This window comes from Crinia signifera, chromosome 2, assembly GCF_055691185.1.
Source record: "Crinia signifera chromosome 2, ASM5569118v1, whole genome shotgun sequence".
NCBI classification, from domain to species: domain Eukaryota; kingdom Metazoa; phylum Chordata; class Amphibia; order Anura; family Myobatrachidae; genus Crinia; species Crinia signifera.
Window position 1 is genome coordinate 167,759,030 of NC_139218.1, and position 13,666 is coordinate 167,772,695.

General features: G+C 41.3%; 1 protein-coding gene across 2 annotated transcripts in view; it reads right to left on the reverse strand.

The window, feature by feature from the left end:
- Positions 1–1,001: 1,001 nt before the first annotated feature.
- Positions 1,002–13,666, reverse strand: part of PKP1 (plakophilin 1) — a 168,622-nt gene continuing 155,957 nt past the window's right edge. For both annotated transcript variants that reach the window (XM_083173187.1, XM_083173188.1), the window contains 4 exons: positions 13,430–13,616; positions 7,686–7,770; positions 6,826–6,937; positions 1,002–1,614 (listed from right to left, as the gene is read on the reverse strand). In XM_083173187.1, the coding sequence (XP_083029313.1) occupies positions 6,863–6,937; positions 7,686–7,770; positions 13,430–13,616 (347 nt within the window). In that variant the 3' untranslated portion in view covers positions 1,002–1,614; positions 6,826–6,862. The remainder of the gene's footprint in view (positions 1,615–6,825; positions 6,938–7,685; positions 7,771–13,429; positions 13,617–13,666) is intronic.

The window sequence follows — 13,666 nt, forward strand, 5'->3', positions numbered from 1 at the left end:
GTGTTTCTGTCTGGGAAAAAACAGGGACCTTTGCTGAATTTTAAAAAGAACTTAGGCACGTAAAGCACATGCAAATTGACCTTTGCTCTCTACAGTACAACTACATTGTGTTTTTGACTTGCAAATAACTCAGATCAAAAACTGAAATTGGCTGTATTGTTTGCTAGTGAATATTTTGCAGGCTCGATTAATAAAAATTGGTACTCTTTACTTAGAAGGGCGCCCATCATGGCCATCTCGGGCATTGAATGCACTAAAAAATCGGGTGCGATGCGACCGACGAGATGCCCGAGATTTCCCATAGGGAACAATGTTAAATGTCTCAATTGACCCGATTTTCCTGTTCAATGCCTCAATTGACCCAATTTTTCCATAGGAAACAATGTTAAATGGGCCACAGAGGCCAAATAGGCACCCTGAAGTGAATAATGGCCACCCGAATTGTTAACGCCACCCCACGATCAACGTCAACCCGAAGCGTGGCGAGCGCAGCGCGCCCGCGAGGGGCGGCGGTACGCGTCCTACGACCTTTTCATACCCCCACTATCCACGTCGGCGTGGAGTTGAGAATAGAAAGTGTGGCGAGCGCAGCGAGCCACCGAGCCCGAAGCGTGGCGAGCGCAGCGAGCCCCGCGAGGGGACGCGGATACCTTCACAGGTATCCGCGTCCCCTCGCGGGCTTCACAGCTGTCCGCGTACCCTCGCGGGGCTCGCTGCGCTCGCCACGCTTCGGGCTCAGTGGCTCGCTGCGCTCGCCACACTTTCTATTCTCAACTCCACGCCGACGTGGATAGTGGGGGTATGAAAAGGTCGTAGGACGCGTACCGCTGCGCTCGCCACGCTTCGGGTTGACGTTGATCGTGGGGTGGCGTTAACAATTCGGGTGGCCATTATACACTTCAGGGTGCCTATTTGGCCTCTGTGGCCCATTTAACATTGTTTCCTATGGAAAAATCGGGTCAATTGAGGCATTGAACAGGAAAATTGGGTCAATTGAGACATTTAACATTGTTCCCTATGGGAAATCGCGGGCATCTCGTCGGTTGATCGCACCCGATTTTTTAGTGCATTCAATGCCCGAGATGCCCACGATCAAAATCGTGGGCGCCGTTCTAAGTAAAGAGTACCTAAAAATTTAAGAAAAGTCGCTGACCTTTTCAGATGTGGCAGTACATATTATGGCATGTTTTTGGATAAGGTATACATTTTTCTACAATAGTTTCACTTTAAGGCATAAATCTGTAAGGCTTACCCCAATGTCACAAATATACAATAAATTGAAAAGTGGGAAAAAAAAGATTCAGTATTTACATATACTTTCTAACACTATTGGCTGAATTACATTGTAAAGCATTTGCTGTAAAATACTATGGATATTGCTAATTACCCTCAATCTATACTTGTTTAAGGATTTTGCAAAGAGAGTCCCAAGCTGTAACTCATATCCCATAACTCATATCCCATATTTAAAAAAATAAAGAATTCTAAAAAGCAAAAGATGTGCAATTTCTTAAATATCTTGTTTATCTTCTTAAAACTGTACTCTTCTCCCAAAATTTCTTCAGACTGCACAGCACAAGGACGGATTCTGTACAGTGATTAATAAAAGAGAATCTGGAACCAAAAAATGTATATACATGTTATACTCCGCTGGTTACAAGAACAGACTGCATATACTCTCTCTCTCTATCTATCTATCTATCTATCTATCTATCTATCTATCTATATATATATATATATATAGAGTAGAGATACAGAAAGAATCAGAGTGTGCTATAAAAAAGTACACAATTTTAAAATCCGAGTATTTAATAAAAAAGCCTCAAAGGGCTATGCAACATACATAGAAACATAGAATTTAACGGCAGATAAGAACCAATTGGCCCATCTAGTCTGCCCCTTTTTTTACCCTTCAGGTAATCGTAACCCTTTTTTTATACTTATTTCTTTGTAAAGATATTCATATGCCTATCCCAAGCATGTTTAAATTGTTCTACTGTCTTAGCCTCTACCACCTATGATGGGAGGCTATTCCACTTATCTGATGGGAGGCTATTACCCTTTCTGTGAAGTAATTTTTTCTAACATTTCCCTTGAACCTACCTCCCTCCAGTTTCAGTGCATGTCCTCATGTTCTATTACTTATTTTTCTTTGAAGAAAATTTCCCTCCTATACTATGTTAAAACCCTTGATATATTTGAAGATTTCTATCATGTCCCCCCTTTCCCTTCTCTGCTCCAAACTATACATGTTAAGATCTTTTAGTCTATCCAGGTAAGTTTTGTGATGTAGGCCATGCACCATTTTAGTTGCCCTTCTTTGTACACTCTCCAATGTATTTATATCCTTCTGAAGATATGGTCTCCAGAACTGGACACAGTATTCCAGATGAGGCCGTACCAATGACCTATAAAGTGGCATTATTACATCTTTTTTGCTGCCACTGATTCCTCTCCCTATGCAACCAAGCATCTGATTAGCCTTCCTCATTGCTTTGCTACATTGCTTTCCTGCCTTTAAGTCACTTGAAATAGTGACTCCTAGATCTCTTTCCTCCTCAGTACAGTAGTTTCCATTATAGTACCCTTGATACTATATTGAGCCTTTGGGTTTTTGAGTCCCAAGTGCATAATTTTGCATTTTTAGCATTAAACTGTAGTTGCCATGCTCTTGACCAATTCTCAAGTTTACTTAGATCATCAGTCATTTGATTTACCCCTCCTGGTGTGTCTACTCTGTTGCATATTTTTGTGTCATCTGCAAAAAGACATACTTTCCCTTCAATACCATTTACAATGTTACTAACAAAGGGCCTTATTCTGGTCGGTGCGGCCGGAGCCGAATATGCGGCCAGGACCGTGCGTCCTAAACCCCGCCTTTCGTACGGATCGCTCACCTAGTCCGAATGCGGTAATCCGCCGACCGCACGGAGCACGAGTGAATTTCTTACAGATACACCTCCTCCATCTCTTGGAACCTCCCCCATCATTCGATGGTCGCAGAACATCGAATGCAGGACGAGTGGTCCGCCAGCTCCCGCAACCTCAGACCACACGGGCATTTCTCCGTGCAAATGCAGGGATCTGGGCGGGCAGCTGACATCCGGCAATGTCATATGTCCGCCCCCCTACACGTGCATCACGGCCGCATTACCATACGTACGCCCACCGTTTTCATGGGAGCCCCTCTCCACCCCCTGTTCGTTGTGTACACATTTCATGCGGAATTTGGCCGTGCATTCCGCTTGCACATGCACAGAGACGCCTCTGCACATGCGCAGACACAAAACGGCACGAACGCACGCGGATATTACCGCACCAACCAGAATAAGGGCCAAAGATATTAAAGTGCACTGGTCAAAGTACAGATCCCTGGGGGTACTCCACTGGTAACCTGTCCCTCCATAGAATGCACTCCATTTACTACAACTGTCTGTTTCCTATCCTGCAACCAGGTTCTTACCCATTTGATAGTGGAATATCTTAAATTTAAACAACTTACAGGAACCAAAACAGCATGGTTTTACTGCAGGGAGATCATGCCAAACAAGTCTTATTGACTTTTTTGACTCCGTGATCAAAATACTAGATTAGGGGGGGGCTGTAGATGCAACATTTCTAGACTTTAGTAAGGCATTTGACACTGTCACACATCGCAGGCTGCTAAATAAACTTGAAAGTGTGGGATTGGATTATAAAATCCAATCCCACACTTTCAAGTTTATTTAGCAGCCTGCGATGTGTGACAGTGTCAAATGCCTTACTAAAGTCTAGATATACCACATCTACAGGGCCTTATTCTAGTATTTTCAGGGCCCTTCATCTAGTATTTTGGTCACAGAGTCAAAAAAGTCAATAAGACTTGTTTGGCATGATCTCCCTGCAGTAAAACCATGCTGTTTTGGTTCCTGTAAATTGTTTAAATTTAAGATATTCCACTATTCTTTCTTTTAATAGTGTTTCCATTAATTTCCCTACTGCTGATGTAAGGCTCACTGGTCTGTAGTTACTTGCTTCTTCTTTGATTCCGCTTTTGTGCAGTGGAACTACATTTGCTCTTCTCCAGTCCTCTAGAACTGCACCTGTATCTAGTGACTGGTTGAATAAATCTGTTAATGGCGCTACCAACACATCTTTAAGTTCTTTTAGTATCCTTGGATGCACTCCATCTGGCCCCATTGACTTATCCACTTTCAGTCTTGAAAGTTGTTAGGAATTTCTCCCTAGTAAATGTACTGTACTTCCATTTACCTTATTTTTATGAATGTCCTTGCAACTTAACTGTGGTACCTTCCCTTCTCCTTCTATAGTGAATACGGAGCAAAAATAATTATTTAGATGATCTGCAATTGCCTTGTCTCCCTCCACCAAATTCTTAGTGTCTGTCCAAGTCTTATTCCTCCATTTGATTTTCTTCTTTCACTTGTTTATACTTAAAAAAAGTTTTGTTTCCTTTATCTACTGACTGAGACATTTTCTCCTCAGCTTGTGCCTTGGCACGCCTGATCACTTTCTTAGCCTCCTTGCGTCTGGCAAGATACACTTCTTTGTCATTATTATTTTGAGTCTGCTTGTATGTCCTAAAGGCCATCTTTTTTTGCTTTTACACTAGTTGATACCTCTTTAGTAAACCACACTGGCTTCCTCTTCCTGGTACTTTTCTTAACCCATTTGATACAAAGGTTCATTGCCTTTAGTATTGCACTTTTTAATTTTTTTCACCTCTCCTGCACTCCTTTCAAGTTCCTCCAGTCCGCAAATGAATCGCTTAAATATCTCCCCATTTTTGCAAAGTCAGCCTTCCTAAAATCCAACACCTTAGTTTTTGTGTGACTGGAGTTGGACCCTGCCTTGATACGAATTCATACTGCTTGATGATCCCAGGTTCTCACCCACATACTGAATATGTCCGATATCCTGTCACCATTTGTGAGTATTAAATCTAATATTGAGTCTTTGCGAGTAGGCTCCCTCACCAATTGTTTGAGAGATGCTCCCTGTAGGGAATTTAGAAATTTGACACTTGTAGATGATCTTGCAGAAGACTCCTCCCAATTCACATAAGGTAGATTAAAGTCTCCCATGATTATGACTTCTCCCTTCAAAGTCATTCAAAGCCATCAAGCAATGGGCTCCTGTCCAAATCCTGCCCCTGGCCTGGTGGCCTATAGATGACCCTAGTACGAATAATGTCCTTCTCCCCCATTTCTATGGTCACCCAAAGGGCCTCAGTTTTTTCTTCAATGTTTTGTATTAAAGTAGCATTTATGCTTTTCTTTACATACATTGCTACCCCTCCTCCGAATCTTCCCATTCTGTCCTTCCTAAATAAATGGTATCCTTTGCCTGTGCATCTGTTATTCCTAGCAATGTTCAGACAGTACAAAATTCAAGTCTAAAGTTGAAATTACCTGTTTGATGATGTTGTTCAATGTCTTTTTTTCTTTTTTACTGTTCAGATATCACTTCATCAATTACAACACAGCTGCAGGTCACTAATTCTAAGGATATAGTGAGTCTGTTCAGGTCAGGCTACACCTGAACACTAATGGCCAAATGGTCAAAGGAGATATATTGCACTGTGTTTGAGTAGACATCAGGTAGCATGCAACACTAAACTATGATTCACTGAACAGCTTCCCCAAACAAGTAATAACAATTACAATCAATTCATTACATCAGAACTTTTCAAATCATACAAGAGTTTGCATAACACAGAAATAAGGAGAGCATATTGGAGATGAATTACATACTCTTGAGGTATCAATGCAATCCATGGGTGTTATTGTTTGTTTGTAGTAGTTTGCCTTCAGTTTTCCTTCGGTGTAACGCAGGTATAACGCCTGTAGTTATGACTCAGTTTTCCCACTTTAAAATGGCCCACTTCAATACAGGGCCACAGCTAAACTATGGCCACAGCCTATCCGGCCACAGCCATATGCAATGAGAACTAAAATACTCTAACAATGCAAGGTTCCCAATTTCCAATCATTGGAATCTACTCCCTCAGTCCCCACCCCTGCAATACAGAGCAATAAAAGTGGCTTACACAAACCGTTCTGGCATTCCAGGATACTATATCTCATTTAGAATAAAAAAGAAATTACCTCACTACACATAGGCAAGGTACTGTTGTGATTTACACAGATCAGATATTTGTTTGCTTTTACCTATAAGACAATCCCACACACAAGGGATGCAATGTTCTGCACTTGGTTGCAAATTTACCCAGTAGAGTTCAAAAGCATGTGGATGTTACAGCAGAGAGAGAAAAAGTCTGCACGTATGCCCGTGATAAAGTTGAATTTACCTATAAGACTATCCCACACACAAGGGATGCAACATAATAAAACAGTCAATGTACAGAATAAATGACTTCATAGAGAGTTCAGATCAATCCAGTAAAGTGGCAGGCCTAAAGCATTTCGTCATCTAGGTGACTTCATCAGGGGCATTGAAAGTGATGTTTCATTTTGAAAGGCAAAATTGCACTTCTTGGAGTATCTCAAATTGAAAGAAAATAGCAAGAACTGTGTTTCCAAAGTATGGACTGTACAAAAATAGATATGTCGCTGAACATCAAATTATTTGATTTTTAAATAGGACCAAAGATTTCCCGTAAACACTCTGCTTCAATGAGGGTACTGTCACCCCTAAGATCCATGGATCAGCAAAAATAGGATTAGGTGTACTCATGAAGATCCAAGTACTGAATCTGGATATATATATATATATATATATATATATATATATATATATATATATATATATATATATATATATATATATATATATATCAAAACTAAAATAAAAATGTTCTGTTACCTTAAGATATATATAGAAGTCTTTTCGCTGACTGATCTCAGAAAACCCGCGATACTGTACTTCGGACAGCCGAACTTGCTAGAGATCCCATAAGGCTTTTGTCAAGACCTTGCTGTTTTGGAAAATAATAGTACAGTATTTATAATGAGATGATTGCTTTCGAGGAGAAAGAATGATGTTGCAAATAGGGCTATAAAATAAAATGGTAAAAACAGAAAGAATACCATCTCAATGGAAATATACATTTGCTTTCATGGTCTAGCAGAAACCAGTGAACAGTTATTTCAGACTGTCTGAGATGGACATACTGTATGCATTTTGTTCAAGTCAGAAAAAATAAACGAAGCAAAAAATGAATCATACCTAATGTGCCATATGAACTTACTGTGCTGTGTATCTGCACAGGTTTTACAGGGAAGTACTGTACATGTACTTATAAATCAAGATGTGCTGTCTGCAAAACTCAAGATACTGTAGATTCTAATGCAGCAGGGGAATGTACCCGAATGTAAAAACCAATATTTTGTTTCTTGGGAAGAAGTTATTTAAATGTGCATTTGAGTAGGGAAAATGTCCATTTTATTGAGGCCAGCATAGCACTTTCATCCTAGTAAATACATTTTACATTCTGCTGTAATCCTTTGAACACTCCAATTAGATAAAAAGTGGATATTAGATGCATTTTCGCCAATATAAAATACCAAATCACACCAAAGTGGCACATATAACAGTTTAATAAAGTGTAAATGATGAGTATTTTTAGAAGAAAAATTGGCCCTAATATTGCGCACATTTTACACTGTCAAAATACAAACCACAATAGCTAATAATAAATAGATTGTCTCATTTATACACTTCACCTGTTTCAGTATTCCTTGTAACTCTTTCTGAGACCACATGTCAGTCAGGAAAAGACGAGCAGCCTCTGCAGCTTTGGGTGAAGCTCTGTAAGAGTAATGTATTCTTATATTTGTGTAAATACTTATCCTCATTCAACAAAATAAGTTTATAATTAGTACAGCTATAATACACACTGTAACATTAAATAATGCCAAGACAAGCAGAACTGCTCTTAATGTGAAATGTGTTTCATTTTTTTGCAAAGAGGAATGCAAAAATATGAGAAAATACTTGGGGAAGGAGGTTAGGCTTCTTATTGGGTAGCCTATATAATACTACTCTATAATAAAAATTAAGTCAGAACTTTTTGGAGGAAATTAATATGTAATTCTATAAAAGACTATTGGGGATATCCAGTCATCAGTGGTAATTTTCGGTTACTATTGGATTGCCAAGGACAATCCTATTAGCTCCAATGCACTTACCTAGGATTATGCATGTCAAGCATAATCCCTGATAAGCAGCCCTCAGAGCAACAACACATAGGTCTGGAAACATATCCCAGATCCCATGTATTTTTTGCTTGAAAACAGGTGACATTGGGCTAAATGTATGAAAGTGCATATATTGGTGAGGAAACAGACAAGGATGGCACAGGCAGAGTCTAAACCCATCGGAGGTGTTCACCAGGAAGCCCCTCATGGGACTATGGACTTGGCTGCAGCTGACAGGCAGGTTGCTGCCCCCTACCAGGGTCTCCCTATTCGGACTTGATGTACTTAGGATAGTGTGAGTAACGGACTGTGTACCGATGGCAATAAGTATCGGGGTGTACCGATGCCAGAGGTTGTCAGAGTGGGTGCCAAAAAGCACAGGTAAACGGACTGGGTACCGATGGCACAGGTAAATGGACTGGGTACCGATGGCACAGGTTAACGGACTGGGTACCGATGGCACAGGTTTATGGACTGGGTACCGATGGCACAGGTAAACGGACTAGGTACCGATGGCACAGGTTATCGGACTGGGTACCGATGGCACAGGTTATCGGACTGGACTGAGCACAGAGACTAGCAGATGGAAGCAGGAGATAGAAAACTGTAGGAGCCAATCTGGCAGCAGAAGAGTAACCAGGAACAGCAGCAGCAGAGTCCAAGTAGCTGGTAACTGGAAGCAGCCTGGCGCCTTGGGAGAACTCTCAGGAATTAACAATTTTCAGGGCACTCGAAGACTCTGAGAGATTGGTTTATATCCCCCTGAGTGCCTGATAATCGGCTGCTGGCTGCAGCAGTATTTAGAGCAGAACCAGGAAGAGAGTTCACCTGGTTCTACCTGTGTTATGTGATCACACCTTGGCTCACTGGGACTATTGGATAGGTGAGAGTAATGGTCAGCTGATTGGAGGTGTCACGGTGGCACCCATGTCCAGTATGGTTTGTAAACAACGCTGGGCAACATGCCACCACGTGGGGAACAGACACAGGGACATCTTGCAAACTGCTCCAGCAGCCACTCTGCGGGGCAGAGCATACCAGCGGGTCGGTAAGTGACTTTCACGGACAGTGGGATTACCTTGAGTACTATGATTCCTGAAGGTACCCTCCCCCTTTGAGGGTGGGCATCCATCAGGCTTGGAAAGCTTTGTGGAAAGGTGCAATCAGGCGGGGTGCATGAATGCCAGCTGAGTCTACCCAGCTTCTTTCCTCTGGGCCGTAGCCCTTCCAATCGATAAGGTACTGGATGCAACCATACCTCTGGTGGGCATCCACAATCTTGTCCACTTCAAATGCCACTCCATTATGGGTCTCAATAGAGAAATATGAAAAGCATTGGGAATTCTTAAATAGATTAACCCCTTCCCGACGGGGCGTTTTTTGTTAACTTTTTATTTTTTTTCCTCCTCGCGTTCAAATAAGCGTAACTTTTTTAATTTTCCGGCTATATAGACACATGAGGGCTTTTTTTTTGCGGGACAAGTTGTACTTTTTAATGGTACCATTTACTATACCGTATAATATTCTGGGGAATCAGGAAATAATTCAATGTGGGGTAAAAAGAAAAAAAAAACGCAATTCCACAATTTTGCGCTGGTTACGTTTTTTTTGGAGTTCATAGTTCGTTTAAAATGATGGGTTATCTTTATTCTATGGGTCGTTACGATTCCGGTGATACCAAACTTATATAGTTTTCGTTACGTTTTACCACTAAAAAAAAAATAGAAAATTTTACGGTTTTTCTAATTTGCGTCGCCATGTTCTGCAGCTTATAACTTTTTTATTTTTCCACCTACGGACCTGGGTGAGGGCTCATTTTTTGCGGGCTGAAGTGTACTTTTTAATTAATACCATTATGGGTTATGTGCGACTTTTTGATCTCTTTTAGTTACTTTTTTTTGGGTAGGCGATGCGACCAAAAAACGTAGTTTTTGCGTTGGGAATTTTTTTCCGTTTACGCCTTTAACCGTGCAAGATAACTAATGTTATATTTTAATAGATCGGACTTTTAGGAATGCGGCGATACCAAATATGTTTATTTTTTTATTTTTTATTTATTTTTATTTGTGAAATGGGGAAAGGGGGGTGATTTGAACTTTTAATATTTTTTTATTTTTTTTTTATTTTTTAATTTTTTTTTTTTTTTTTTTACTTTTACTACAAGGCCCCCTAGTGTACTTGACCACTAGGGGGCGCGATCGCCTGTACTAGGTTCAGCCATAGAGCTCTATGGCTGAACATAGTGATTTTCAGCACTTCCTATTACATCCTGCCTCAGGCAGGATGTAATAGGAATGCTGACATGGCCAGCACAGGGGTCTACATTAGACCCCTGGCTGCCATGGCAACCGATCGGCACCCTCCGATCTCGCCGCGGGGGGCCCCGATCGGCGCCGGTGGGGGGCGCCCCCCCTCCGATCAGCTATTTAAGCACTGCGGGCGCTTTGCCCGCGGTGCTTAAAGGGTTAAACGGCCACGATCGGCGAACTCGCCGCTCGTGGCCGTGAGAGCAGGTACTGTACCTGGCTGTAATATACAGCCATTACCTGCTCTCTTTCAAGCCAGCTCACTCCGTGAGCTGGCTTGATTCCCCCGCAACCGTCATATGACGTACATGTACGTCATATGTCGGGAAGGGGTTAATTACTTGCTTCACAGGAAATGGACCAATAAATTGAGGAGCAAATTTAATTGAGAGCACACGCAGGTGCAGATTGCAGGAAGAAAGCCATACTTTATCACCAGGTTTTAAAAGTTGAGTGATGCGTCGGTTGTGGTCAGCATAAAACTTATGTTGATAATAATAATGTTGAAACACTTTTACTAAAGAAAGATGGACATTCCTCCACACTTGGAAAATATGCTTCAGCATAGCCGAAGCAGCAGGAACCTCTAAGGACGTCAGATTCTTTAAAACAGGAGGCCGAGGATGTTGCCCATAGATAAAATAAAAAGGTGAATACCCAGTCGCTGTGTGATAATGGTAATTATGGATGAATTTGGCTCAAGGTAGGAGATTGATCCAATTGTCTTGCGAGGATGATACATACAAATGAAGAAACAATTTGAGATCCTGGAAAATGTTTGAGTGACAGCAAAGACTACAGGATCAATAATAGAACAAGTTTCACAGGAACAAGGATCTTCTTCCGTAGAACATGAAATAGCATCCGCCTTAACGTTCTGAGGACCTGGATGATAAAATTCTTGAAATCAAACATTGAGAAAAATAAGGACCAATGAGCCTGATGAGACTTCATAAACTGAGTGGTCTGGAGATACTGTAAGCTCTCTTATGATCCATAAAAATAGTTACTGAGAATTGAAATCCTTCCAATAAATAATGCCATTCTTCCCGAGCCAATTTAATTGCAAGCAACTCTTGGTCTCCGATGTAATAATTCCTCTATAGAGGAAGGAATTTATGAGAATAGAAGCTGCATGGGAGCTGTTTGCCATCCTCCAAAGTTTGAGACAACACGGCTCCAACACCGGAGGCATCTTCTTTCAGCAAGAAATGTTTTTCCTGGGGCTGGCTGTAAAAGAATGAAGGCTTATTCAAGAAGTTGAAAAGCTGAGGTTGCTTTAGGAGGCCAGACTTTCGGGTTGGCACCTTTCCGAGTCACAGCAGTAATTGGTGGAATGAGCGTTGAAAACCCTTTAATACACGTTCTATAGTAATTGGCAAAACCAATAATCCGCTGTACAGCTTTAAGAGTTGTAGGTTGTAGTAATCTATAAATTATACTTAATATTTATCTCTGTATCTGAAATTAAACTTAATATATTTGTTATTTAGGAATATTACTTAAATATATTTTTATTTCCATTGTCAACTAATTGTACTCTTTCCTAATTTGTAAATTTTTGTGAAAAAAACAATAAATATTTTTCTCAAAAAAAAAAAAAAAAAAAAAAGAGTTGTACAGATGGGTCAGGTCCCATCTTTGCAGGGGATGGCGCTGGCGTCGCCAGCCGCCATCCCCCTCGTGCGCGCGCGTCCCCTTCCGATGGCGCTTCCATCCGTTCCCCGGGTCCCCGCCGGCTTGCCGGCGTTAACCCGGGGTCCCCGCCGCCTGCCCGCACCCCCCCCCTAACCCTGTCCGTCTCCCTGAGGCGGAGACGGACAGGGTTTCCGTCGCGCTAGCGACGGAGACTGAGACGCGCGTGCGCGCGAGACGCACGCGCGTCTCAGTCTCCTCGCTGGCGTGGCTGCTGGCGGGTCGCCAGCGCGTACGTTCTGGCGACCCGCCAGCAAGGATGACAATGATAACATACTGTAGGTTGTGACCATTCATTTAAGGCTTCTAGTTTCTTGGGTTCCATTTTGAGCTCAGATCCAGAAATAATATATCCAAGGAATGGGATGGAAGGCACATCGAAAATACACTTTGAGATTTTACCATAGATTTTAATATAGAGCTTATTTTTAGTACTTTTATGCGCACACAAAAGCTGCCGCAGTGTGGTTTGCAAGTGGTCCCGGAGTTCGGAGGTGGCTCTCTTGAGACAGAGGTTACCATACTATACTGGTGAGCACATTATTTACATCAATGACTGTTGGTTTTAGGTGCCGATGAAATAGCCCAACATTTTCTCTGTAGATACGGAGATTAACACTAACAGCAATTATCTGTTGCTCTGGAGTCTGGGAATTAACACCAATATTGAGCACAGCTGCTCTTTTGATTCATATGGACTCTCTGCGTTCGTTGCACTTTAAACTGGAGCCCTTCGCATATATTTAAAAACCTCCAGACCACAGACAGAGGAGGCTCTCTACCCTAATAGAGAAAGGGTTAATTAATTAGCAAAATTGGAAAGTCTAAATCCTATTTGTGTCCTACCGAGAGGGTTGCAATTTACTGCTGATAATAATCATTTGTGTATGTGCATAAGAGGCCTACATATGTCTTGTGATTAAATTTCATTTCTCTTTAGAAATGTATATTTTATTATTAATAAATGTATTGATTTTTATGACAAATGCGCTCCTTTCTTTTAAAATCTTGAGTGATACAGGAGCAGCAAACTGTTATAAATTTATTATTAATTTCTTTTATATAAGGAATATCACTAACTGTAGGTTATTGAGCGCCTGATTTTCCCATCTGTGGTCTGCATCGTGTGTCTAAATATATCACACGTGTGCATTACCACAGATAGGTAATTGTATTGAGCTATGAATACTTTCCAGATGCAGTTTTTTCACTGTCTAGCTCAAAAAACTTCAACCATTCAAGAAAAAGATGATGTTAAGAAAAACATACCCAGATTTGCACATATTGACCAAGTTCCCCAGTAGGTTGCTAGAAAGACTCTGCTTTGCTAGTTGAGGCTGGGCCATTACAAGGTTTCTCATGGTATAGCAGGCTGAGGACAGGATGTCTTCTGAGTTTGTTGCATTTCCAGAGGTTTGTGACAAGAGGCGAGAAACATCAGGGAGTACCTGTGTACCTATAGTCAAAATTAAATGGTTAAGATGAAAGGTAATATGCAAGAAAAAA